This window comes from Talpa europaea (assembly GCF_964194135.1).
Source record: "Talpa europaea genome assembly, chromosome: 7".
In the NCBI taxonomy this organism is placed as follows: Eukaryota; Metazoa; Chordata; class Mammalia; order Eulipotyphla; family Talpidae; genus Talpa; species Talpa europaea.
In genome coordinates, this window is record NC_140074.1 from 63,438,042 (window position 1) to 63,464,030 (window position 25,989).

Consider the following 25,989-nt stretch of genomic DNA (forward strand, 5'->3'; position numbering starts at 1 on the left):
ATGAAGCAAAATTCTAAAATATGGTCAAAAAAAGTGTCCTGACTACACAGTGAGAGTCACTTGAGCCAAATTAAGCAATAACAGATTGTCCAGAATTTCTTAACTCAGTGTCATGTTTATCACACACTCTCTGCTTCTGGAGTAAATGTTTGAAGGGCAGTGCATTTGGGGAAGGAGCCTGGGCAGACTTCTAGACTGAGTGCTCTGTTCCCACACCCCTCACCTGAATAATTCGCTGGATGTTGCTCATAATCATGCTTGTTTCCATGGTAACTGACATGCTAGGAATGAGCAGGGAATTGCCAGTACTGTGCTTCTGTAACTCGTCAACCTATGAAAGTGATGCCCAAAAGACCTGATGAGAAATCTTTAAGTGGAGAAACAGAATTTACCCAGTATTTGACCACTCTTTTTGAAGGGGATGATGAGTTTTTGAGATTCTCTATAGAAAGCTCAACTTTTCCACTAACTGGATCCCAAGATAATAACTATCCTTTTAGAGAAGTAACTATTAAACACTGTGAACACGGGAAGCCAAGGAAAAACAGATCTATAACCTCGGCTGTCCCATTTTGTACCCCGTCAGTACCCCCACTTTCCACCTATTCCGGACCCTTCACTCCGTCACCTTAGTCATGAGATGATCCATTTTATCAGCCACTTTGCTTACTGCCATTCGAATTTCAGTATTATGTTGCCGGGCTTCAGTCATGAGAAATGAAGCCATGTCACCAGATCCTAAACAGACATAAGTCAAAAAGAAACTTAGGAAACTGGAGCAGAGAATACTGCATGGGGAAATGCCAATAGCTCTTTCAGAAGAGGAAAGAAGGAAATCAACACTTTCAGATAGTAGGAAGTGCTATGGGTGATTCACAGTCAGGAGACAATGTGGAAAAGGAGATAAAAGGGCTTGCAAAATTGGTAATAACTAGCTGTGCTTCGCAAGATATAGCAAGGGCTACAGTCTGGTCCAAGGGCACTACTGTGCCCACTTTGGCCTGCCTTGGCACTAGCAGCTCGATTGCTTCCCATTTATCCAACTACATGCCAGGCATTATACCAGATGCCAGGAATACAGCAAAGAATAAAACAGTTTTCTGTTCTTGGCCAGCTCCGTCTGGTGGGGAAACCCATATAGTAACAGATCATTACAAAAGAGTGTTTAAAGTGCAAAAAATGGACAAGATACAAGAGGAGCACAGAGAAAAGCAAGATTTACTCTTTGGTGACACAAATACCAGTTAGGTGGCTGGGAGGTGAGAGGGCGGTATGGACACAATCAGGAAAGGCTTCGCAGAGGAGACAGATGGCAGATCTGATGGTTTCCCCCATGGAAGAGAAACAGGGCTTCCAGACAAAGGCTACATTCAAGGAACGCTCATTCAAGGAACCACAAATTATATAGTAGGGTATAGTTGCTATTCCTACCACTGTCCTAACACCAGGAAGGATAAATGAGCAAAAGACAAATTTCAGAATAATAAGGCAGGGCTCTACCCCAGCTGCTTATATTTATTTTGTTTTGGTTTTTTACACAAGATAACTACTTGTACTTGCACACAAGATTTGTGAACTGTTTACAACAGCTTCCTATGATCAGGGGTTTCCATGATGGAGGACAGTAACTTCTCACTTTATACCCTTTTATAATATTTTACTTCTTTTATAACACATTATTTTCATAATTAAACAAAATTTTTAAAAACAGCTTTCAGTTACGACACTGAACACCCACCAACAGTCATCTTGCTTTTTCCTAATTTCCTCCCACATTTCACTCATTTATTATCTTTTTTTAAAAAAGATTTATTTATGCATACAAGAGCTGGGGTACAGGCCAGAGATATGGAGGGTGAGAGGATTCACCAGAGACAGAGTGGGGAATAGAACAGGCAGACTGACTGAAATACACTGCAGCAGGCGAGACAGGAAAGGTCTGCTGTGCCATGTGGGCTGCTCCCTGGCTGGCATGGGTTTTTCGAACTCTTGCTGCAGAAGCTGCAAACTGCCTTATAGTGCAATGCTTAACCCCTTGAGCCACCAGGGAGGCCCTCATTTATTATCTTTTATAAACTCTAACCATGCTGACAGAAGACTAAAAAACTTGGCAGGAGAAAATTCAAGAAACAACACAGAAAGTGGCATGAGTGGTTTGGGGGGAATAACAAGTGTTCTAAAGTTGGACTGTGGTGAAGATTGTGCAAGTCTATAAACTTACTAAAAGTCCTTATTTGTACACTTAGGATGAGTGGATCATATGATATGTGTGGTATTTCCACAAAGCTGTTTAAAAAAGAAAAATAGGGTACAGAACTATTGGAATATAAATGAAAAACAGAGGGGAGGAAGGAGAGCATAGCAAGAGTGGAAGATGAGAAGCTGAGGGGATTGCTTCCTACCTTGAAAATGAGGTGCCTGAGAGAGAGACGCAGGGTACAAGGGCCGCACGGGCTGCAGCTGCGAGGTGACTGCGGATGCCTGGGGATAAGCATAAGCTGGCAAACCTGCATAGGGCTGAGAAAATGCCAAGTTATAGCTGGTTTATAAAACAGTCACATCTTTTCTGTTTTGTCTTGGATGAATAAAGTGGATACTCAAAAGGAGACTCAAACTTATTGAAGTTGGAAATGAATGCAACTGGAGCTCAGTACTAAGAAAAGCAGTAGGAGAGTTACCTGCGTAACCCAGTGGTACCTGGTCACTGAAGTCCTACTCAAAAAGCAAGGGAAAGGTGTCTCAGGTCACTACCCAGTCCTCTGGTGGAATGACTTAATTAAGCAGGTATTAAGAAATTTTAATACTAAGCAAACTCTGCTTAGTTTCCGCTGAGGTAAAAGGAAAGTGTTTACTGAGTTTTCAAACTAAAGCTGCCTGTTGCTAAAGGATACCTTTCTCTCCTAGATTCTTGTATGCATATATGGGTGACCAAGAGCTCTCAATACCCTCTGAACCTTGCTCAACTCAGCTGTAAAACAAAAATAACCAACCTACTAAATCATACCAAATAGGAACACTCAACTTTCGGATAGTAGGAAAACCTGTAACTAGAGAGCAAAGCCCAGCTGTATTTTCCAGAGTCTCCATCTCAACCCAGAACTCTTCTGCTGATTTTAGTGCAGAATCTTAGCCCATCAGCTCTGTGAACACAGAAGAATACAGAAGACGTGACTATACCCCTCAACTAGACAAGTGTGAGAAGAGGAGATAAGCACTGATCGGGCCTTTTCTGTGTGCCAAGTCTTACACCAGGTGCTTTGCTTGTTCCAGCATTCAGTCTTTTTTTTTTTTTTAAAGATTTATTTTTATTTATTTTATACAAGCACTGGGTACAGTCAGAAGCACGGGAGGGTGAGAGAATTCACCAGAGCCAGAGCAGGGAGCAGGGCGGGGAGCAGCCGGGGATCGAACCGGCACTGCAAAGGCCGCGGGCAGCTTCGCAACCCAGGGCTCAACCGCTGCGCCACCGGGGAGGCCCCCTGCATTCAGTCTTTACAACAGCCTATAAGGCAGAAAATTCTTTGCTTGGTTAAAAAGATGGAGAAGGGATGTTTTAGGAAGGGGAAAAATTATAAACTTTGAATGTGGGAAATTGGTATTCTATGAATTGTACAGAAAGAAGAGACAGCCTAGAACTACAATAAATTATAGCTTTATAACAGATATGGTTTTAAAAAGTTACCTGAAAGGACTGGGTATTTCCAGATACAGCTGGGTGGGAATCGAGAGGTGCGATGGCCATTAAGGCAGCAGAGGGTGTTTGGAGCCCAGAAACAGGTGGCTGAGGTGCTAAGACAAAGCAAAAAGTTGTCCCTATTACCCATTCCTTGCTTCTGGTAAGAGTCTGGACCAGCATCTTCGCTTCAACACACTCCAAACTTGACCAATTTCCTCAGTCTCCTAAAACCAACTCTACTGGAGACCTCACAATGGGTCAGTGGGAGGAAATGGGGTATTCTGGGCTTCATCTGACTAAGTCCTGTGATCCCATGAGCTGACAGGAAGTACAAAACTACACACAGGGAGAGGTCTCATTAGCTGAGTGCAGATTTCCAAACTGACAATGCACTACAGCGAGCAGACCAGCTATATTGCCACATCTGAAAATGCCCCACCCAGGGACAAATGGACAAGTTTTACACACTAGTTCAGTTCTCAATACTAAACAATGCTGCTTAACAATTGAAGGAACAGTGATGGTATCGTTGGTGCTGACTCAATTCAAGGCCCCAGAGGCTCAAAGAGTTCCACTTACCTTGTGAAGTCATCTGTGGTAATACTGGATGGACTGGCTGAAGAGAGGGCTGGAGAGACGGAGTAGCTAAGGGCTGCCCGGCTCCTCGAAGAGCATTCATATCCTGAAACAGGCCCAAGCATCACTTTTGGTTACTAGGTATATCAGTCCTTAATCAAAGCCTGAGGTTGCATGTCCACCCTAAATCTGCTTACAGTGATTTAGGCAAAGAGGAGGAAGAAAAGGCAAGCAGAAAGGCAAGAGTTTAGGGGGAGGGTTATGGGCAGAGACCAATTCATTTTGTAACATATTAAGCCCCCTCTTCCCTGCAAATCATAGCAAATGAAATTTCTTATGAAATAGTTGATTTCCTTAAGGATTGTAAGTTGTTGATGCTTTGTTGTCTGAAGCAGCTACACTGTTCTTCAGAATGTGTCATTTTCCAGCTCCGTAGCTACTTTAAGATGAACCTAATCTGTTCCCACAGAAGAGAACTCTCTTGCAGAGAATCCCCAGAAATCATCTAGACTTTCCTCCTCTGCTAAATAATCTCCAGGTACTCCAGGTACAAATAATCTACAGATATTCCAGGTACAAATAATCTTCAAGTGCCCTAGGTACAATAATCTCCAGGTTTTCAATGAAAATCGGGTAAGAGTAGGATTCCCTGTGCCTTATAACCATGCTGTTTTTGGATAATCTAGTTTTGGTGTTTTCTCCCTATTCTTTTTTTCTTTTTTAAGAAAATCAATGAGCTGTGCTCCCTACTGTAATTCTAAACAAAGTTATTCTACAAACATCTTCCCAATTCATGAAAGGAAAAGAAAATCTCTAGGCACAATATACATTGACTATAATCTGCTATGCTACAGTTCAAGGACTAAAATCTCTGATATGGGCCTCCCTGGTGGTGGGTTAAACACCGCACTATGAAGCAATCCGTAGCCTCTGCAGTATGAGTTCGATCCCCGGCCAGCCAGGGAGCAACCCACATGGCGCAGCAGACCTCTCCTGCCTCGTCCACTGCTCCCCTCAGCAGTGTATTTCAGTCAGTCTGCCTGTTCTGTTCCCCGCTCTGTCTCTGGTGAATCCTCTCACCTCCCACATCTCTGGCCTGTACCCCAGCTCTTGTACGCATAAATAAATAAATCTTAAAAAATAAAAAAACCTCTGATATTTATACTTTAGAAATTCCCCTTGTTTCTTGATATCTTTAGAAATGTACTATGCATTTCTGTGAAACTGATCTTTTTATTAAATGTTTTTATTTATAATTTAAATGATTCTATAATGAATAAGCAGGACTTATATTTTTTATAAGAATTATTATCTTATCTAAATCTCATTTTCAGAAGCCAGATAAAAAATACTGTGACAACAGGTCCCAGAAATCCTATCCTGTTTTAAATTTTTAAATTAATCTACTTTGGATTATTCCAAGAAGAAATAAAACAAAATTGTGAAAAATAAAGCCTATCTTTCTCAAGAACATCACATTTGCTTTTTTTACATCAAAGTGAAAGAATCTTAAAAATCAATGTGCTCTAATTAAGTTGCTAAAGGGTAGTTCTATTTAATAAAGAGCAAACCTATGGGGAAAAAATTAACTCATAATTAAGCTACTCATATCATATACCAAATTCCTGATAATTGTTTTAGCTGTAAAGATGAAAAAGTTTAAGAAACATACAGATTTGATTATAACAAAATTCCTGTACTTCAAAAAAAAAAAATCACGGGCCTCCCCGGTGGCGCAGCGGTTGAACGCTGGGTTGCGAAGCTGCTCGCGGCCTCTGCAGCGCTGGTTCGATCCCCGGCTGCTCCCCGGCCACCGGAGGAGGGTCCCACATGGCGCGCAGACCTCTCCTGCCGCCCGCTGCTCCCCTCAGCAGTGTGCTTCGGTCCTTCTGCCTGCTCTGCTCCCCGCTCTGGCTCTGGTGAATTCTCTCACCCTCCCGTGCTTGTATAAATAAATAAATAAATAAATCTTTAAAAAAAAAAAAAAAATCACACCACATACAAAGTCCATATGCTCTGTCAGTGTAATCTTTAGTAATATCAGTGGGACTATCAATATTTCCCAAAAGGATCTAAACAGTCAATAAATAAATATGAATTGAGCACCATGTTGCCTGAAAAGGAATTTTTAGATACTATTGTCAGTATCTAAAATCAACTTCAAACTTCCCAGTTCTTGTGGCTGATGTATGGAATTGCCTCCTTATCTCCTAGTTACAGGAGAAATACATGTACCAACACCACCAATCTGTAAAGTTTAATATAGGCTCTAAGTAACAATTCCCACCCAACTGTATCATTTTGAATATAAGTTCTCTTTATTGTGATTCTGGGTCAGAGGCAGAAAAATTAATTTCAACCAAAGGTACAGAAGATAGCAATATATGCACTGTTTATTCTAATACAGCAAAGGGACATACTTCAATTTCTGAATCATTGGAATCCAGCTGTGGTGGGAGAATGGGCAACATGGGCTGACCCATTTTGGCCATCCGAGAGATCAACTTGGCCTTGACTGTGTCAGGATTCTGAAAAGAGAAGAAAGTCACAAAAAAAAAAAAAATTCACTGTAATCAGGTTCCTTACCTTCAATCAGCTCTACCCCTTTGGATCTTGGTTTAAATCCTCTGCCATATATTCTAGAAAATGAGAATTAAAGATTTCTTTCCTACAAGCATACATGGGTCACAACAATAGTAGTAAAACTAATTCCCTATATGTTTGGAAAGGGACAAAGTGGCTTCCTATAAGCTACTTCATTTCAGTCAAGTCTCCCTACCAGGTATAATTATTCTCATTTTACGGATGAAAAACTAAAGAACAGATTAAAGGAGGGAAACAGTTTAGATGATAGTACCTTTCTCAACAACCATTCAAAAAAGATTTGGAGAGAGAAAAAGGAGATCTTTGCTTTAAATTCAGGTTCACTTAACTCTGACTAAGTAGTCAGAGTTACTGCTACTCTGTAACACTAGCTTCTGTGCAGAAGCCAAGGCATCCACTAACTGGTCCAAAGTGCAGTCTTCAACATCTGAACTCCAGAAGGTTTCTTTTTTAAATTGAGTAGAAATGTGGTCTCACCACTTCAACAAATATATAAGGGAAAAAAAAAAAAAGTCCACCCTCAGAACAGAGAACACATACCTCTGAGGTAGTCCATGATCTATTTGGTTTAGCAAGAATCACAACCTCTACTTTTAAATTACTTCTAGGCAATCATAAGTCATTAATCTTATTTACAGGGATTGAGAGTACTTTATCTACTCGAAGTACATATACTGGGAGTGGGTGTTTGTTTTTCCCTAATGGAGACACACATCAAAAACAGTTGAGTTTAAAAGAAAAAAAAAAAGAAAAAAAAAAAAACAGTTGAGTTTATGAAAAGGACGCAATGAAATGTGATCCACAGATAAAAAATATGTAAGGAAGCTAAGCTTGCTTGCTTCTTTTTTTAAATGTTATTTTTTGCATAGAAGAACTGGGGTATAGGCCAGAGGTACAGGGGGGTGAGATGATTCACCAGAGACAGAGTGGGAGTAGAACAGAAGGGTTTACTGAAATACACAGCTAAGGGAAGGGAAGCCGCAAGTCAGACAGGAGACGTCTGCTGTGTCACATAACGGTCAGCGACCTGGCTGTGGATTGAACTCAGGCTACAGCAGTGATAGCCCTGAGACTTAACCTCTAGGCTACCAGGGAGGCCCAGGAAGCTAAGTTTTCTACATGCTAACATGTAAAGATATTGTTATATATATTGCAGCATGTAAATATACAAGTTACATTATTACATAGCACACTACTGTGTGTATGAAAGGGGGAAAATAAAATAGACCTTCCTGTTTGCTTACATTTGCATAAAAAAACACTGAAAGAATATACATAAGAAATGAATAAATGTGGTTGCACCTAAGGGGGAATGAAATGAAGAGGGTGGACAGGGACAGGGTAGGAGTGAGTATTCTCAATGTGTATCTTGCTATCCTGACTCAACTGTGCCAACAAAAAAATAAAAACCTAAGTGTAAAAGGACAAAAGATGGTTAATTTTATATGAATTTTGCCTCAATGGAAAAAAAAACAAAATAAAAAAAAAATGTTGGAAACTAGTCTGTCAGAAGTTAATTGAAGCTTAGAAATGAATAACAATATCTAGAGAGTACAACAGAACTAGTACTAGGTCATTTTTGTGGTTGTTTGAAGATCTGAGATTATAAATGATTTTCAATTTTTTTTTGATTCTTTACCTTAATCTTCTGGGCTTAAAGATCACTTTTTACACACAGCAGATCAATTATTTGTTTAGTAATTTCTTCTTTGGGTTGAATGCAAACAAATAACTATGGGTGGGGAGAAATTAATCATCAGTTTCACTCTAGTGATGTTTCAGATAAGTTAGACAATTTTCTCAAGGCCACATTATAACAATAAAGGCCTGTACCCAGGAAGCTAATTTGTGGTGACTTTCAAGGAAGGGGAAATGAATAAAGACTGATTTCTAGCCTAACCCATTAGTTCCCAGATTTTCCCCCCTCTAACCTACCATACCTGAGGCTTATGAAACCATTTCAAAAAACTGGGGGTGAGGAAGACAGACTCACATACTCACTGTACTTACTGTAAGCTGTTCACTGAGGGAATTAGATTTGGTACGAAGAGCTGGCTCGCTGAAAGCAAAGAATATACACCCTGAGATGAAAACAATCCATAACCATGAATCCAGGTTATACTGAACAAACTTTTAAATCGTCTTTTAACAGTTTGCCATAATGGCTGTGGAACAGTATTTTAACTCTTCCTAAGTTGTATAATCCTTGAATACTAGTGAGAATTAACAATTTTCCACCCAAATGCTTATTATTCATGTGTTTTCCCTTGGATATATATTTGTATTTATGCCCTCTGCTCAACTTTCTTCCAGAGTGTGGCAAGTATTCTTAATAACTGAGTTAGAAGTTTTATAGTCTATGAGCATTAATTCTCTAGTCAGAAAAATCTAATAAAAATATTTTCCTCATTTCTTTCATTCCATATTTCCCAGTTATTTAAAATGAGTTTCTAACTATATTGTATTTTTGAAATCCTCTAGTAATCTTTTTATGGGTAATAAAAGAACCTGACATGAGTCAGCATCTTACCCTGATTTAAAAGGCACCGATGTGGAAGGTGACACAGCAGGATCAGCAGAGAGGCCGTCAGCACTAGGGACCGGAGAAGAGGCTGCAGAATTCTGGGAACTGACACTGTGTCCTTCAGAGGCACACTCTTTAGCTAACTTCACCTGGGAAAGATCAAGCACAGGGGAATGGGCTACCAAAAGGCACCCTCCGCTCAATCTGCCTTTCATTTTACATACTCTTCATTACACAAGTTATTACTTGTTCATTGCAGGCAAATCAAAAAGTAGATAGGGCCTCCCTGGTGGCGCAAGGGGTTAAGCAGAGCACTATGAAAAAATCCGTAGCCTCTGAGCACAGATCAGAGGCTTTGGATCTTTAAACCAAGATCCAAAGGGGTAGAGCTTATTGAAGGTAAGGAACCTGATTACAGTGATTTTTTTTTTTTTTTTTGTGACTTTCTTCTCTTTTCAGAATCCTGACAGTCAAGGCCAAGTGCTCAGAGCCTCTGAGTTCGATGCCTGGCCAGCCAGGGAGCAATCCACATGGCGAGGCAGACCTCTCCTCTGTCTCGTCTGCTGCTCCCCTCAGCAGTGTATTTTAGTCAGTCTGCCTGGTCTGTTCCCCACTCTGTCTCTGGTGAATCCTCTCGCCCTCCGCATCTCTGGCCTGTATCCCAGCTCTTGTATGCATAAATAAATAAATCTTTTATTTATTTTATTTTTAAAGATTTATTTATTTATACAAGCACTGGGTGCAGTCAGAAGCGTAGGAGGATGAGAGAATTCACCAGAGCCAGAGCGGGTAACAGACCAGGCAGACTGACGAAATACACTGCTGAAGGGAGCAACGGGCAAGACAAGAGAGGTCTGCTCCACGATGTGGGTAGCTTCCTGCCTGGTGATCTAACTCATGCTGCAGTGGTTGCTGATAGATTCATTGTGCTGAGATTTAACCTTTGTGCCACCAGGGAGGTCCCACTGTATTAAGTTTAATCGGCAATGACAATGTTGGAAGTGTGGGTATACTATTTCATACATACATTATCTGTGGGGTGGTATGTAATGTTAATTAACCACAGTTATAATTTTTCTTATGGAAATTATATATATTTATGATAGTTTTTAAATGGTATATGAATGTAGAGTATAAAAAAGTCAAAGCTTCTAAACTCCATCTCCATTCTTCAAAGAAAATGCTTTGAATCATTTCTTTGAATATTTCCAGAAATTTTTATAAATGCATAGGCATAAATGTGTATTTATAAGTGTCTCTCTACGTATTTTATGTACATGTTTGTACAAGTTCATGTATATGGATGTGTGTATATGTGTTTGTATACAGATATACACATGAGACTACTATCTACATTGTTTTGTAACTTAACGTCTTTCCCTTACTAGGTTTTGGATATTCTCTAAGAGCTACATAAAAGTATACTCTATGAAAAAAATCATAATTTAACAGTTTCTTATTGATGGACACTTAGGATGTTTCCAGCTTTCTAATATTAAAAATAATGTGGCATGGGCCTCCCCAGTGGCGCAGCGGTTGAGCACTGGGCTGCAAAGCTGCCCGCAGCCTCTGCAGCGCCGGTTCAATCCCTGGCCGCTGGCAAGAGTCCCACATGGCGCGCAGACCGCTCCTGCCGCGCACCTGCTGCTCCCCTCAGCAGTGTATTTCATCAATCTGCCTGTTCTGTTCCCTGCTCTGGCTCTGGTGAATTCTGTTACTCTCCCATGCTTCTGACTGTACCCAGTGCTTATATAAATAAATAAATAAATAAATAAATAAATCTTTAAAAAAATAAAAATAATGTGACAGAGGGAGAAACTATGTCTGCCTGCATGCCTATCTGTCTATCTACCTACCTACCTTATTGATTTATTTGTATACTTAACATGAATATAGTGATAGAATAAATTTGTAGCCATGGAATTACTATGTCAAAAGGTATGTACATTTGGTAGGAAACACCATTTTGCAGAATTTGCTTGGTCACAACCACTAAAAACTCTGAACAGAGCCAGGAAGGACATAAACCTTGGACCTTAGATTCCAAAGCTGTTGTTCTTTCCAACTATAACACTTCTACTTAAAAACAAACAAGCCAACAAATATGTCTTCAAACCTGGTTGTAATATATTTATTTATTCATTATTTATTCATTATACTAAACTAACTAAAAGGACTCATCAATACAACACAGCACAATTTCACTCACCCGCTTAATCTCCACCTCAAACACCAGGACTGAATCTGTTGATGGAGTCCATCCTATTACTCCCTCAGAGCCAACAGCACAGGCTGGAGGGATGATAAGCAGCCGCTTCCCTCCTTTTTTCATGCCCAGCATTCCATCCTCCCAGCCCTTTAGGAATCAGAGAAGGGGAAAGCTCATCAGACACACACTCTTTATAAGACAAACAAAAGTACAGGATCATCAGTTTTCATTCATACACTTTCAGGTTTGTACCAATGGAGGGAGATCAAATTCAACTCTCTCACTTCCATTAATTATAATATCTAGAATACTGCATTTAAATTCATTGTAAAAGAAGGCATAAATAGGGGTGGTTGAAATATACTTATCTTAGATAATATAAGAAAATCAGGGCGGAGGGAATAGAAGACTGGCATTAAAATGAAATGAACTACCATTTTCTAAACACATTTTTCTAAATGGCAAATGTTTTACTTGCATTATGTTGCTTAATCCCAAAATAACCTCATAAGGTTAACAGCATCACCCCGATTTTAGGGATGAGAAAACTGAGGTTAGGGAGGTTAGATAACTAGCCCAAGATCACAGTAACTTGTTAAGTCAGGACTCAACACTACAACTAGCCTTAATTGCTATGGGCAATACAAAAAAGCCTCCAAATGAATCTGGGAAAAATGAGTTATAACCAAAGGCACAGTGAAAACCTTTATGCCACATGGATGAATGAGTACTTCAGTATGCATCAACGTGTGCTCATACAATAAAATGCTCTATATTTTACAAGATACACAGTTGATAAAGAAAAAATTCACAACCTGAACCCAGGTCCTTGGTCTCCAATACCAATTTTCCTCCTGTTATGCCTCCCACAAAGTTTGGGAAATGCTGGTTCACTGTATACCAATCAGGTGAGACGCACCCACTGTGATAAGACTACTAGAAGAATCTGTATCACCTCTTCCTCTAATAGGCTATAGGAAGGATCTAATAATTTCATTATAGTCACAAGGAGAAAATCCAAGGGTAGGGGCTAGAGAAAAGAAATGTACCCATCTTCAATTTATTATTATCTGATAGGCAAAAGTCTCCCAAATGCATTTTTCTCCTCCAATCTTTTAACCAAACCAAAGATATCCAGGTTAGAAATTTTTACAAAGTTTAATCTAAATTAAGTTTATTACAACCAATAAACAAATAAGAACACCTTTAAGCATCTACCTTGATGACTTTTCCTGACCCTAATTTCAGACGAAGCAACTTATCTTTGTTAGCAGTAGAATCAAAAACCTGCAATTGGAACAAAGTAAATAAGATCAGTCAATTTCAAAAATAATATTAATAATCATTATGATTGTCATTTTCTACATACCAGCATAGTACCTCTGGCATAAAGAAAGTCAAACACACTAGGAAAATAGTTCTTAAAAAACCTGAAAAGACAGGACCATGTTGAGGCTAAAGGGAGTTATCACACTCACTATCATGCTGCAGTGGCTGGTGATGGCTTGATAGCACTGTTTTTAACCCCTGCGCCACCAGGGAGGTCCTGAACCCACATTTTTTTTGACTCATACCCTAAGTTCTTTCTATCATCACACTACCTTTGAATGCTTAGTCATATTAAAACACAATTAACCCAACCTATTTAGTATCTACCCTATGAAAAACAGAGAATCAACTGTGACGAAGGTCTAAAAAGTATAATTCCACAAGAATATATACAAGTTTAGCAAGACATACACAGTTTCCAAAAGTAATACTTGGGAAACTAGTTTCCATTTTCGATAAATAAAAGAAACAAAAGGTACCAAGCAGATCTTATACATTAGCATTTCATGAGTATAGACCCAAAACAGTCTAGTGACTAAAGCAGGGCTCCTAAAAGATTTCTGTTGAACAACAGCAGGCATTCAAGCAATACCTTACATTTGAATAGCTCTTATGCTACTTAAATTATGAAAGAATGTGCAGAGTACATTTTCTAACCTGGCCCAGCACGTGATTCTGAAGGAACCAGCTGGTATAAGCTACTTCCAAAGAATCTCCAACTTCGACAGCAGGGCCTTCTGTTACAATGAGGTCCTGTGAGAGCACTACGTCCAGGGAAGGAGTGCTGTTACACTTGGCAATGCATACCTGCAAGACAAAATCAAAGCCACATACATTTAGTTTAAGCTCAGTAAGTATTTACTCCACTATTGCTAATGTTCTTTATCAAACAGTTGCATCCACTAACAAAACAGATTACAAATTTAGAAGTAAGCATTTCCAAAGTCAGTAATCTTTGCTAGGAATCAAGGTGCATAAGAGTAGGGCTGTGGAGTCAGACTGTCTGGATTCAAATGGGGCCCTGCCACTTATTAACTTGTGACTTCAGCCAAATAACTTAAAATCTGTGAACTTTACAGACGGCTATTACAAAACAGAAACAAAATCTTTGTATATCTGCTAGGGTGGTTATGAAGATAGAGTTAATATAAATAGATTTGGCACAGCACCTGGCAGGTAACAGCAAGTACACAATAAATGTTAACTAGCATTACCATACTGATTTACAGCTTCATTGTTTAGGAAAGAAAAAGGAGCTTCTAAAAAATGTCAAAAGGCATTTCCGCATAGAAAAAAAGAAGCATGTTAACCCTGGTAGGGTAGAAAGATTATGATTTTTTAATGCTTTTCTAAATTTTCTAAAATGATCACATAACTTTTTAAAATATTTTTAGAACATCATTTTTCAAAGACAGTTTCATTTATTCTATAAGAGAATTTATGGAGTGGTATTTTAAGTTTATACTTTTTTTCTGTTAGTCTCATTCCCAAGCAATTTCAGTATTACTATTATTTCCCTGAAATACAAGAGGTTCAAGTGACCAATTTAGTGGGTTTTTTATACTTGTCACTAACAAAATATAGCTCTTTGAGTTTTCCATATATTTCCCCAAAATCATGGAAATCCAGACGCATATTCAGCTTTTCCAAGAAGATTAAGATGGTATTACCTGTTTATTGAATTCCACAGCGGCCTTTTCTGACTCAAACATAATGGACCAGTTCTGTCTCTGGTCATCATAAAAGGTGCTATAGTTATTGGGCCGAACCTGGGGAGAGAGATGTTAGGGTGATTTAACTACAGGCAGCACAGCAGGTAGATCTGCCTAAACTCACAGAGAAAGGCCTTCCTGGAGTGGAGTCAAAGAAAGATTCCCTTCCACCCTCCACCAATACCCTCTTAGTCCACATTCCAGGAAGGTAGTCAAAGACTTTTTTGAGAGGCTCTGTTAAGACAGCCACATGGACACCCAGGGCTGAAGCAGCAGATCTAATTCCCACAATAAACCTTTCTCAAAAGAGGAAAAGATTCAAATATAGGAATTCTTACCATTAGTTCAAAGTTCAGATGAATCTTGGCAACAGTAACTGGCTGTTGTTGACTGATATAGAGAAGAATCCGATACTGTACTCAAGCAAAGATGAGCAGAAAAAAAAGAGAATAGAAAGTTAAAAGGCAGTGTAAACTCAGCAATAAGATGTTGCGGGTTGTGCTCCACATAGGCATAAAAGTCAAAACTCAGTTCATCCCTTCAAGCTTGGACTTTAATTGGTATTTTTTCACTATCCATTTTTAATCTCTTCTCATTTTAGCCTTAGTCTTTAATTGTAATTAGCAATGTCTTTTGTTGGTAAATAAATAAGAGGTAAGTAAGAGATATACAAATGGCCAACAAGCACTTGAAAAGGTGCTCAATACCATTAGTCATTAGGGTAATGGAAATTAAAACCACAATAAGGTACCACTTCACACCTACTAGGTTGGCAACAATTAAAAAAGCGGGGGTGGGGGGGTGGGGGATGGTGGTGGTGTATAATGAAATGTTGGCAAAGATGTAAAGAAGTGGAACACCAATTGTGGGAAAGTAATGAAGACCACAAAACTTTCTCTTTGCTTTTCTGGCACAGTCTCTGAATTTCTACACCATGAGGGGGTAAATTTTGCAGGTAAATGTCCCCTGGGGGAAAACCAAACTTCTGTTTGAAGCTTCTCTAGGTTTCTCCCCCAGAAGTCTCTGCTTGCACCATACCTGATGCTCAATCTACTCCTACGCATTAGCAAGTTCAAGGGTAGGAAATACTCAGCTCACTGGCTCTTCTCTCAATGAAATTTTAGTTCATCTAGGCCCCATTTCCACAACTGTCCAATGAATATAATTTTTACAATTGTACAAGTTCCAATACCAGATTTGTAAAATCTTAATGAACCAAAAATAAATCTGGACAATAACCACTGATAATTGCTAACATAACAAAATGAGAGACAGGAGGAGGATCAACACGGCAGCAGAGAAACCTTACAAGTAAGTCCTCCCATAAAAACAGTTAATAGGGAGGAAAAGCTGCAGGTCCCTGCGAGAACCGGGACACACAAGATAAACGGGCGACTCTGGTAAACTGCCCAAAGAGGAAGGTAGCCACAAAATAGGATGAAAAGAGAGGGAAGCTCAGAACCCTGTTACCCTTCCCCGTCACAAAGCCGGCACACTCCGACCAACAGAAAGGAGAACAACATGAGAGATAACATTAATTTACTGCTGAAAGGAAAATGAAAGATTTTAGGGACAGAGTGAGCAATTGCATGGTACTGATTGATACCAATTGTGGAAAAAAAAAAAAAAAGTTTGGGCCTCCCCTGGTGGCACAGCGGTTGAGCGCTGGACTGCGAAGCTGCCCACAGCCTCTGTAGCGCCAGTTCAATCCCCAGCCACCAGCGAGGGTCCCACATGGTGCGACATGCCGTGCCCTCTGCTCCCCTCAGCAGTGTGTTACATCAGTCTGCCTGTTCTGTTCCCCACTCTGGCTCTGGTGAATTCTCTCACCCTCCCACGCTTCTGATTGTACCCAGTGCTTGTATAAATAAAAAAAAAATAAATAAATCTTTAAAAAAAATACACTACATTTTAATAAATAAATAAATAAATAAATAAATAAATAAAAAGTTTAAATAACCAGGGAAATTGGAACACTAGTCATAAATAAGGTTAAAGAAGTATTGTGGGGGGTTTTCAGATGTGATCACAGCATACTGGCTATATTAAAAAAATTATCTTTTAGAAATACACTCTGAAATAGTTACAGGTAGGATGGTGTCCTAGAGTTTAATCAAAATAATCTGAGTAGGAGAAGAATACAGGCTGGGGTTCACATTAAGTAAGAGAAGCTAGTTAATGGATATTTGAAGGTTCATTATTCTGTCTTACTGTTTTTATGTGTTTCCAATTTTTCATAATTCAGTTTTTTGTTTCTCTGTTTGAATACAAATGAGTGCTGTCTACTATATTACAGCCTGGACGATCATCTTGTTGGGGGAAAGGATGTCCTGAGCTAATTCCATACAGGCTTTGTGGACTCCACCCCCACTTCAGACCAAAGCCATCAAGACATTGGGAGAGACAAATCCCGTCACCACCAAAGGGAAGATTGCTGGGACCTGAGGGTGGAGTTAAGCAGCCAGGTTTGGTATACAACCAGACACGTGGGTCTTGGGGGTCTCTCTCCCTCCTCTTGGCTTCACGGCTCGTAGCTCGCAGCCAGCTCTCAGAGTGCCATTGGGATTCCAGGGCAGCGGAAAGGGTAGGTCTCATTTAAGACTTTATTTCCCTCTTTTCTCCCTGAGTTGTACATTTCCTCATTTCCCCTCCCCTTGTAAAAAACCTTTTATTAACCTTTTGTGTGTGCCTGCAGTAGAGCAATAAGTCCTTTTTAAGGACATGGGTGAGGACCCACAGTCAGGCAACACAGTTTTATATCAGGGCTGCCCTGTAACAGTTTGGCACCCAACATGGGGCACCAAATCTGTTACAGGGCAGGGACAGGGGGACCCCAGGCCCCGCAAACCTGCCTGCTCTAGGTTCTGCCATCTGCCGCATCAACACAAAACATATGATACTGTAATTGGAAGGAACTTTAATACAATTAGGAAACAATACAGGAAAAGCAAAGAATATAGTTTCTAAATCAAGCACCCAAAGTTACCCATTCCCTTGTGGGCAAAAGTCCATCCAAATGGGATTGGCCCAGAGCAAGGCCCCAAAGCCTGCCACAAGTCCAAAACATCTTCCAGTGGGGACCCACAGAAAAGGATGAGAAACAACCAGACAAGTCTGGAGGGAAAAGAGAAAAATCAAAATCAAGACAAAAACTGCCATTGACCTCCCCACGGGTCTCTCACCCACATCTGTGTTAACCAGTCAATGACCAAAAGGCAAGTGCAGTTTCTTCATGTGTCTCTTGGCTCCATATGCCTCCTCCAGGTCTCCTTCTGGCTCTCCCTCCTGCTTCCTACCTTCCTCTGCAGTTTCTTCTTTCCCTGCTCAGCTCCACCCTCCCTTTGGTGGGGCAGGGAACCTGTAACCTCCCCCTTTCCTGGGGACTACCCTGTTACAATCTTATTTCCATGACTCAAGAGTTTCTGAGGAACATGAACTTCATGCTCTCTGGACTCTGAAATTCTATAATTTCTTTTATTGATTCCAATAATGTTCCAAACCTTCTGGAACAGAATTTTTTTTTTTTTAATTTTTTTTTTTAATTTTTTATTTTTTTATTTTTTTTTTTTTTATAGAGGCATGCTTTATTTATTTGTTTGCTGGTTTGTTTGTTTGTTTTGTTTATACATGCACTGGGTACAGTCAGAAGCGCGGGAGGGTGAGAGAATTCACCAGAGCCAGAGCGGGGAGCAGAGCAGGCAGAAGGACCGAAGTACACTGCTGAGGGGAGCAGCGGGCGGCAGGAGAGGTCTGCGCGCCATGTGGGACCCTCCTCCGGGGCCGGGGAGCAGCCGGGGATCGAACCGGCGCTGCAGAGGCCGCGGGCAGCTTCGCAACCCAGCGCTCAACAGCTGCGCCACCGGGGAGGCCCTGGAACAGAATTTGAAGCACTATTTCCATATAAGGAAATCAGTCTTGGTGCTTCTAGCCACATCTTTTTGACCCAAACCACATTACACTGTGTGATTAACTGCTTATCTTATAATCAAACTTTCAAAGATAAACACTGGTCATTAAGGCAGGCACAGAGATGTTATGCTTTCAGTAGTGCAGTAAGTGTCATTCATTACCTAAGAATTGTGCTTGCTAAACGATTTACTCTAAAATTCTCCAGATTCTTAAGTGAAGTCCTTACCACAAATATCAAACGTAGGGATTTTGAGTCCCTGGATGTTTTAATGCACAATAGTAAAAAGCAGCTCTAAGTGTTGCTATATACCTAGTATTTAAATTCACATTAAATGCAATCATTTTAATCCTCTGACATGGGAGGAGCAAGCCAAATAAAAACCAGCTCATCGATATGATTTGCAACACTTGAATATACGTGAGACAATAGGCCAATTCTTACCTCTCTGGCTGTGTGATTCCCCAGGACTGCAGCACCAAACTTGCCCTGCTTTAAATATTGACCATTTGTGCTTGAGAAGCAAGAAAAACAACACATATTAATACTTCCTTAAATTAAAACAGAACCAGCTTTCTTTTCTGCCATATAGAAGAAGGGAAGCAGGTCATTTAGTCTTCAGAAGGGGACAAAGGTGAGCAGTTTATAATTTAAAGCTCTTATACAACTTCTTTATTCTTTAAACATCTATTGTCAAGGTATCTCAGGGGAGTAGCTTTCTTTGAGTACTTAAAAAGGGAGGAATTGAGAAGACAAGAACTTCCTAGCAAGAGAAGATATGGTTCCTCAAAATCTTATGTGCAGAACTGTGAAAAACTGAAATGCTAAAAAGCATTACTGATACTTGTCTATGAAAGGACTAAGTAGTTATTTTGCAAAGAACAGAGGCTTACAGAAAAAAGGATATGAGCTTATTAACCCACCCCCAACCTCACAAAGCATTCCTTCTCTGCTACTTACTATCGATAAGCATGGACTGCTGTTGCAACCAGTACTGTGGAAGTGCCTTTTGTGGTGGGTGTGGTTTTTGGTGTAGCCTGATTTCCTGAAGATGAAGAAGGAAAGAAAGCTGTCATTCACTTTGTGCTTCAAACGGATTTCTCACCATTAAACCAGCTTCAAAATTCTTCTTGTGCCTTAGTGATAAACAATTTCTTAAGTGTTATTGGTCATTACAGCCACCAATCAATATGACCTGGCCTGGGGATGAGGAAACTGAACAACCAAAATCTTATTTCAAAAGTATCTTTTTTTTTTTTTTAGTATTGTTAAAAATAACAAAACAGGCCCCCAAATAGAGTTTTTCATACTAAGATCTTACCCCCACCCCTCCTCACCAAACTGAGATGTACCTTAATTACAGTTTTGGCTCTCCCACAAATGGAATGTTAAACCAATCACGTATTGCCTTATCAGCAGTGAGTAAAATGCCTAATAGACCCTGACCTAGCCTAAAGGAAAGGAAACTTGCAATAATCAGCCTGCTCTTTTGCCTAGTGTGTCTTTCTCATTCCCTGCCCCTTCTGCCTACAAGGCTTCCACTTCGTACAGCTTCTCAGAGCTCCTTGCTATCTGCTATATAGGAATGATGTTGCAGATCTGCAAATGGTTGAAGAAAACCAATGAAATATTAAATACTCAGTTGAATTTTGTTTAAAGTATTATTTTTTTCAGATAACAGACTAAATATACATGGTAGAAAACTTAAAAAAATGACCATACGTGGGCCTCCCCAGTGGCACAGCAGTTGAGCGCTAGGTTGCGAAGCTGCCCGCAGCCTCTGCAGCGCTGGTTCGATCCCCGGCTGCTCCCCGGCCACTGGAGGAGGGTCCCACATTGGTGCCCAGACCTCTCCTGCCACCCACTGCTCCCCTCAGCAGTGTACTTTGGTCCTTCTGCATGCTCTGCTCCCCGTTCTGGCTCTGGTGAATTCTCTCACCCTTCCACGCTTTTGACTATACCCAGTGCTTGTATAAATAAATAAATAAATCTTTAAAAAAAAAAATGACCATACGCTCACCATCCAAAAACAAATGTTAGCAATTTGCTGTATTCACTGCTAGTCCTGTTAGGGGGAAAGGATGTCCTGAGATAATCTCATACAGGCTTTGTGGACTCCACCCCCACTCCAGACTAAAGCCATCAGGACATTGGGGAAGACAAATCCCATCACCACCAAGGGAAGGGTGGCTGGGACCTGAGGGTGGAGTTGGGCAGCCAGGTTGGATATAAAAACCAAACACGTGGGCCTTGCTCGCTCTCTGGCTCGTGATTGCTCGCCTCCTGGCTTCACCGCTCCTGGCTGGCGGCCAACTCTGAGAGCGCCATTTTGGGATTCCTGATCGGCGGATCGGGTAGGACTCATTTAAAACTTTGTCTCCCACTTTTCTCCCAGAGCTGTACATTTCCTCATTTCCCCTTCCCTTGTAAATAAACCTTTTATTAACCTTTCACGTGTGCCTGCAGTAGAACATTAATAAGTCCTTTTAAGCGCGCGGGTGAGGACCCACAGTCAGGCACCCCGTTTTGTATCGGGGTTGCTCTACAACAGTTCTTTCCCTATCATATAAACTTTGCAGTTCTTTTATCTTTCCTGTAATCTGACAATCTCTTATTCTATTTTACTATAAGCATTTCCTTATACTCTTCAAAACAGTCTCCAAAACAAACTAATCTTAAAAATGTTCTTTAGTGTCTATAACTACCAATGCATCCAATTTCCTTCTGTCTGTCACTTCCTTATGATGGAATTTGGGTGACAGGGTTTGGGGCATGGGGTTCTTGGGTCCCTCTGAGAAAGAATTCAGCAGTTCCCATTCATCAGCACACAGCTAGTTTACTGAGGAAAGGAAAAAAGGAAAGAGATACCTGCATAGACACAGAAGGGCAGTCTTAAGGAATAAGAACTGCATTTGCCAGGGCAAGGGTGTTCCTTTATAATGTTTTTTGAAGGAATTATTGTGGAAATTATTGCACTGGGGTCAGATTGGGTTGGTCTTCTAAGATCAATAGATAATACTCTGCCCCTACCTGTGGCTGATCTTTTCTGACACTACCTAGATTCCTGGAAACTTCCACAGCCAGGTTTAGTCCAAGATTCATTAATCATCACTACCCCAACCTCTGATGTCTGTCTTTGTGAGACCTTCCAGCCTAAACTTTTCTACTCTAAGGTTCCACCGCTTAGACTGCTTTTAGTTTATTATAAATAACACCACAGTGAGCATCTCTTAAAAACACACATTTTTATGTGTGACTCTAATTTCTTAGAATAAATTTCTAAAAATGGGATTATGGAATAAAGGGGCATAAAAAGCTTGAATGGTCCTGTCCAAATGCCCTTGAGAAATGTCATTCCTGTTTACATTCCCACCTGCGGTGAGTATGCCTGCTGTTACACCCCTGAGGACAAGACCACAACTACCTTTTGAAATCTTCATGAGTATTTGATAGGGGCAGTAGGGAAAAGGGGAAAGTCATCTCACTGGTTTTTTTTTTTTTTTTTTTTTTTGTCCATTTGCATTTACTAAATACAGGAAAGCAGAAATTTAACATTTTCAATAGATTTCTATTGGCCATTTGTTTTGTTGTTGTAAAGACGTGCCCATTTCTATGGTTTATTTGCCTAGCCTAGTGATCTTAGTTTTATCATTTTGTAAGACCTACAACATAGTTTTTATTTTATTGTATTATTAACCTGTAAGTCATTTACATGTCTATTTAATTTGGGGGGGTACATTTTCATACCTCTATATGTGTGGATGCTTCACTCACCCTTCACCAAAATTTCCACACAATCTCCTATGTCCTTCCTTCCCCATCCCCTCCTACCTCCCCCCACTTCCTCTGGTAACCAGTGTATTTTTCAGTCTAAGAATAGTTTTTGCTGTGCTTTGCCAGTAGGTATTCTTTGGTTATTTATATTCCACATATAAGTGAGACCGTGTGGTACCTGTCTTTCATTTTTTGACTTATTTCACTTGGAAGATCCATCCATTTTGTTCCAAAGGCATTGTCTTATCATTTTTAATAGCTGAGTAGTATTCCACTGAGTATATATTCCATAATTTCTTTATCAATTGTCTGTCGCAGGGCACTTAGGTTGGTTCCATAACTTGACTATTGAGGATAATGCTACAATTGTTAGGGGGAAAGGATGTCCTGAGCTAATTCCATGCAGGCTTTGTGGACCCCACCCCCACTCCAGACCAAAGCCATCAGGACATTGGGAAAGACAAATCCCGTCACCACCAAAGGGAAGGTGGCTGGGACCTGAGGGTGGAGTTAAGCAGCCAGATTTGGTATAAAAACCAAACACGTGGGCTTTGGGAGGCTCGCTCTTTCGCTCGCCTCCTGGCTTCATGGCTCCTGGCTCGCGGCCAGCTCTCAGAGCGCCATTTGGGATTCCAGATCAGCGGATCGGGTAGGATGCATTTAAAACTTTGTCTCCCACTTTTCTCCCTGAGTTGTACATTTCCTCATTTGTCCTTCCCTTGTAAATAAACCTTTTATTAACCTTTCGTGTGTGCCTGCAGTAGAGTATTGATAAGTCCTTTTAAGTGCGCGGGTGAGGACCCACAGTCAGGCAACCCGTTTTGTATCGGGACTGCCCTATAACACTATGAACCTAGGAGGACTTAAATCTTTTCATATTCTTTGGGTAAATACCTAGCAATGGTTTTGCCATAGGATATGGTGTTTACATTTTTTATTTTTTAAGGTATCTCCATATTTGTATAGGCTACACCAAATTACATTGCCATCAACAGTGGATGAGGGTTCCTTTTTCTCAACCTTTTCGCCAATGTATGCTGTTTTAATTCTTTTTGACACAGGCCTTTCTCATTGGGGTGAGGTGATATCTCACAGTAGTTTTGAGTTGCATTTCCCTTGTAATAAGTGATGGTGAACATTTTTATATGTGTCTGTGGGCCATCTAAATGGCCCATTTTTTGGAGAAATGTCTATTTATGTCTTTTGTCCATGTTTTAGTTGGGTTGTTACAACATAGTTTTTAACTTAATCTGTATTTTCCAGTTGTATATAATACTATGAGCATACCTCACTTTATTATACTTCACTTTATCATGTTTCAGTTACTGTGTTCTTTACAAATTAAAGGTTTGTGGCAACCCTGTATGGAGTGCCTATCAGCACCATTTTTCCAACAGCTCAGATGATAGTTAACATTTACAGCTATAAAGCATTTTATAATAAGGTACGGACATTGGTTTCTTTTAAAACATAGCTACTGCATACTTATAGACTACAGGTAGTGTAACATAACTTAGTACGTACTGGGAAACAAAAAAGAACTGTGTGACTCACAATATTCTCTTGGTGGCAGAAGTCTCAAACCAAACTGCAGTATTTCTGAGGTGAGCCCGTACAATAAAACTTTTCTGCTGGGAAGTCACTGATGGCAGAACAAAAGTAACCAAGGCCAGAGTTTGGTTATCAGGACAAGTCTGGGACACTGAGAAAAACTGTTATCTCCCTGAGGTTAGCCTAGCGTCCTCCCTCAGGTTACTTAATGTGTCCCAGTGCACAACTCTGCTCCCTATCTTATCCCCTGGAAAGGCAAGGGTGTTCAAGGATACGCCAGTGGGATAAGAGAGTCAGATGCCCACAATCATGTGATCCTCTGATTGACACAGCATTATGATCTTTTTGAAATCAGTATTGCTCATTCTTGAATTCCAACTCATGAGAACTTCTTTTAATATGCAATTTCTAATTTTTTTCCCATGCAAAGTTTTCTTGAATTACATCTTTTAGTATTTGTTCATTTCCTCCTGCTTTTGTTTTCAGTTTCAGGAAAATCTATTTTTCTGATAATGAATCTTCTTTCCCAACTTCAATATTTGTCACTTTCTTTTCATTTTTTTTTATAGCTTTAGTAAAAAAAAAAAAATTCTTCCTGTTAACCTACTGTTTTCTAAGGCACAGTCTGTTTTGTCCATTCCTGAGTTCTTTCTAGCTTAGTCTTCATTTCTGAAATAATTTTCATACATTGCTAATTTTGCCTCTCATTTCTGGGAAATTCTAATTCTCATTTCATATATTATTTTCTTGATATTAATATAACAAATAGCTATTGGTTATAGTTTTTCTCTATTCAGTAAGAAACATTCTCAATGAGCTAGAGCTCTCATTGAAGGGATATTGTTCTGTTCCTTGCACTCATTGTCCTTATAGCTATAAGAAGTTTGACTTTGATACTTTCCTATTGCTCATCTTGATGTGAAAATTGCTTTCCTGAACTTTTTTTAATCAAAAAAGAAATTTTGCAGAGTCGTGGATTTTATTGTTATCTCCATGCTTGGAGAGAAAGTGGGGGTGACTGAGTTTTACAGAGTTCTCTCCTCTGAGTTAAGAAAATGTGGCGCCTTCCTCCTGAGACTTCCTGAATCTATTTCTACCCCTACTTTTATCAGGATCTATTCTCCTTCACTTTTAATATCCCTATGCTCTTCAATTTTAATTTCACTCCCAGCACTTTTCAACCTCCCAGGGATCTGATTTGGAAGGTTGCCTAAATAGGTGAGTTTCAAAAGCTCATAGGAGTAAGACTGCTCCAGTCCTCATCAACCTCTTGTACTTATACACAACTGAAGTGGACAAAACACTTCAGCTTGGCTTGTCATGTTTTCCATGAACACCTGTGGCTTTTTTGCAGTTCTCTCATTTTCAGAATCAGATACACTATGGCCTCCCTGTCTTCTCCCATGCAAATGCTAACGCCACACAAGCCTTGTGGCTGTTAGTGGTCTGTCCATACCTGCTTGTATTTAGGGGTTCATAGGATATCTTTTCATTATTAATATTATCCATAAACTTTTCTTTTATGTATATTATTTTGCTTTTATATTTAGATTCAAGAACTATGTTACAGCCATCTTCCCCATGAGGAATTCTTTTAAAAAAAAAAAAAAAGATTTATTTATTTGTGCATACATGAACTGGGGTACAGGCCAGAGGTGCGGGTGGTGAGAGATTCATCAGAGACAGAGTGGGGAACAGAACAGGCAGACTGACTGAAATACGCTGTTGAGGGGATCAGTGGGCAAGACAGGAGAGGTCTGTTGCGCCATGTGGGTAGCACCCTGGCTGGCCAGGGATTGAACTCATGCTGTAGAGGCTGCAGACAGCTTCACAGTGCTATGCTGAACCCCTTGTGCCACCAGGGAGGCCCCATGAGGACTTCTTAAATAAGTCTATCTTGAAAGAAAAAGTCATATTGGTACTTTACTTTTTATTTGTGAATGCTTACACAAGACTGTAATTTCTAAGTTGAAATGCCTCTATAATTCCCCTTTAAAAGGAGAATGATTTCATGGTCTCATTTAAAAAAAAAGGTTAAATTTCACGAGGTTATTTATTTTTTCCACACCCACTAACTTAACCATTTAAAATCCACAAAGAAGCACACTGCTGATGCTTCTTTGTGGT

General features: G+C 40.0%; 1 protein-coding gene across 1 annotated transcript in view; it reads right to left on the reverse strand.

Moving 5' to 3' along the window:
- The window catches only part of FKBP15 (FKBP prolyl isomerase family member 15), a gene marked incomplete at both ends in the record, with an annotated part of 48,674 nt that overhangs the window by 16,868 nt on the left and 5,817 nt on the right, over window positions 1-25,989 (reverse strand). Inside the window, 15 exons of the mRNA XM_084236625.1 lie at window positions 224-331; window positions 629-738; window positions 2,403-2,517; window positions 3,683-3,789; window positions 4,256-4,358; window positions 6,673-6,780; window positions 8,858-8,915; window positions 9,387-9,529; window positions 11,590-11,736; window positions 12,808-12,876; window positions 13,576-13,725; window positions 14,589-14,687; window positions 14,969-15,043; window positions 18,982-19,051; window positions 19,498-19,582. Of these exons, the coding sequence (XP_084092751.1) occupies window positions 224-331; window positions 629-738; window positions 2,403-2,517; window positions 3,683-3,789; window positions 4,256-4,358; window positions 6,673-6,780; window positions 8,858-8,915; window positions 9,387-9,529; window positions 11,590-11,736; window positions 12,808-12,876; window positions 13,576-13,725; window positions 14,589-14,687; window positions 14,969-15,043; window positions 18,982-19,051; window positions 19,498-19,582 (1,547 nt within the window). The remainder of the gene's footprint in view (window positions 1-223; window positions 332-628; window positions 739-2,402; window positions 2,518-3,682; window positions 3,790-4,255; window positions 4,359-6,672; window positions 6,781-8,857; window positions 8,916-9,386; window positions 9,530-11,589; window positions 11,737-12,807; window positions 12,877-13,575; window positions 13,726-14,588; window positions 14,688-14,968; window positions 15,044-18,981; window positions 19,052-19,497; window positions 19,583-25,989) is intronic.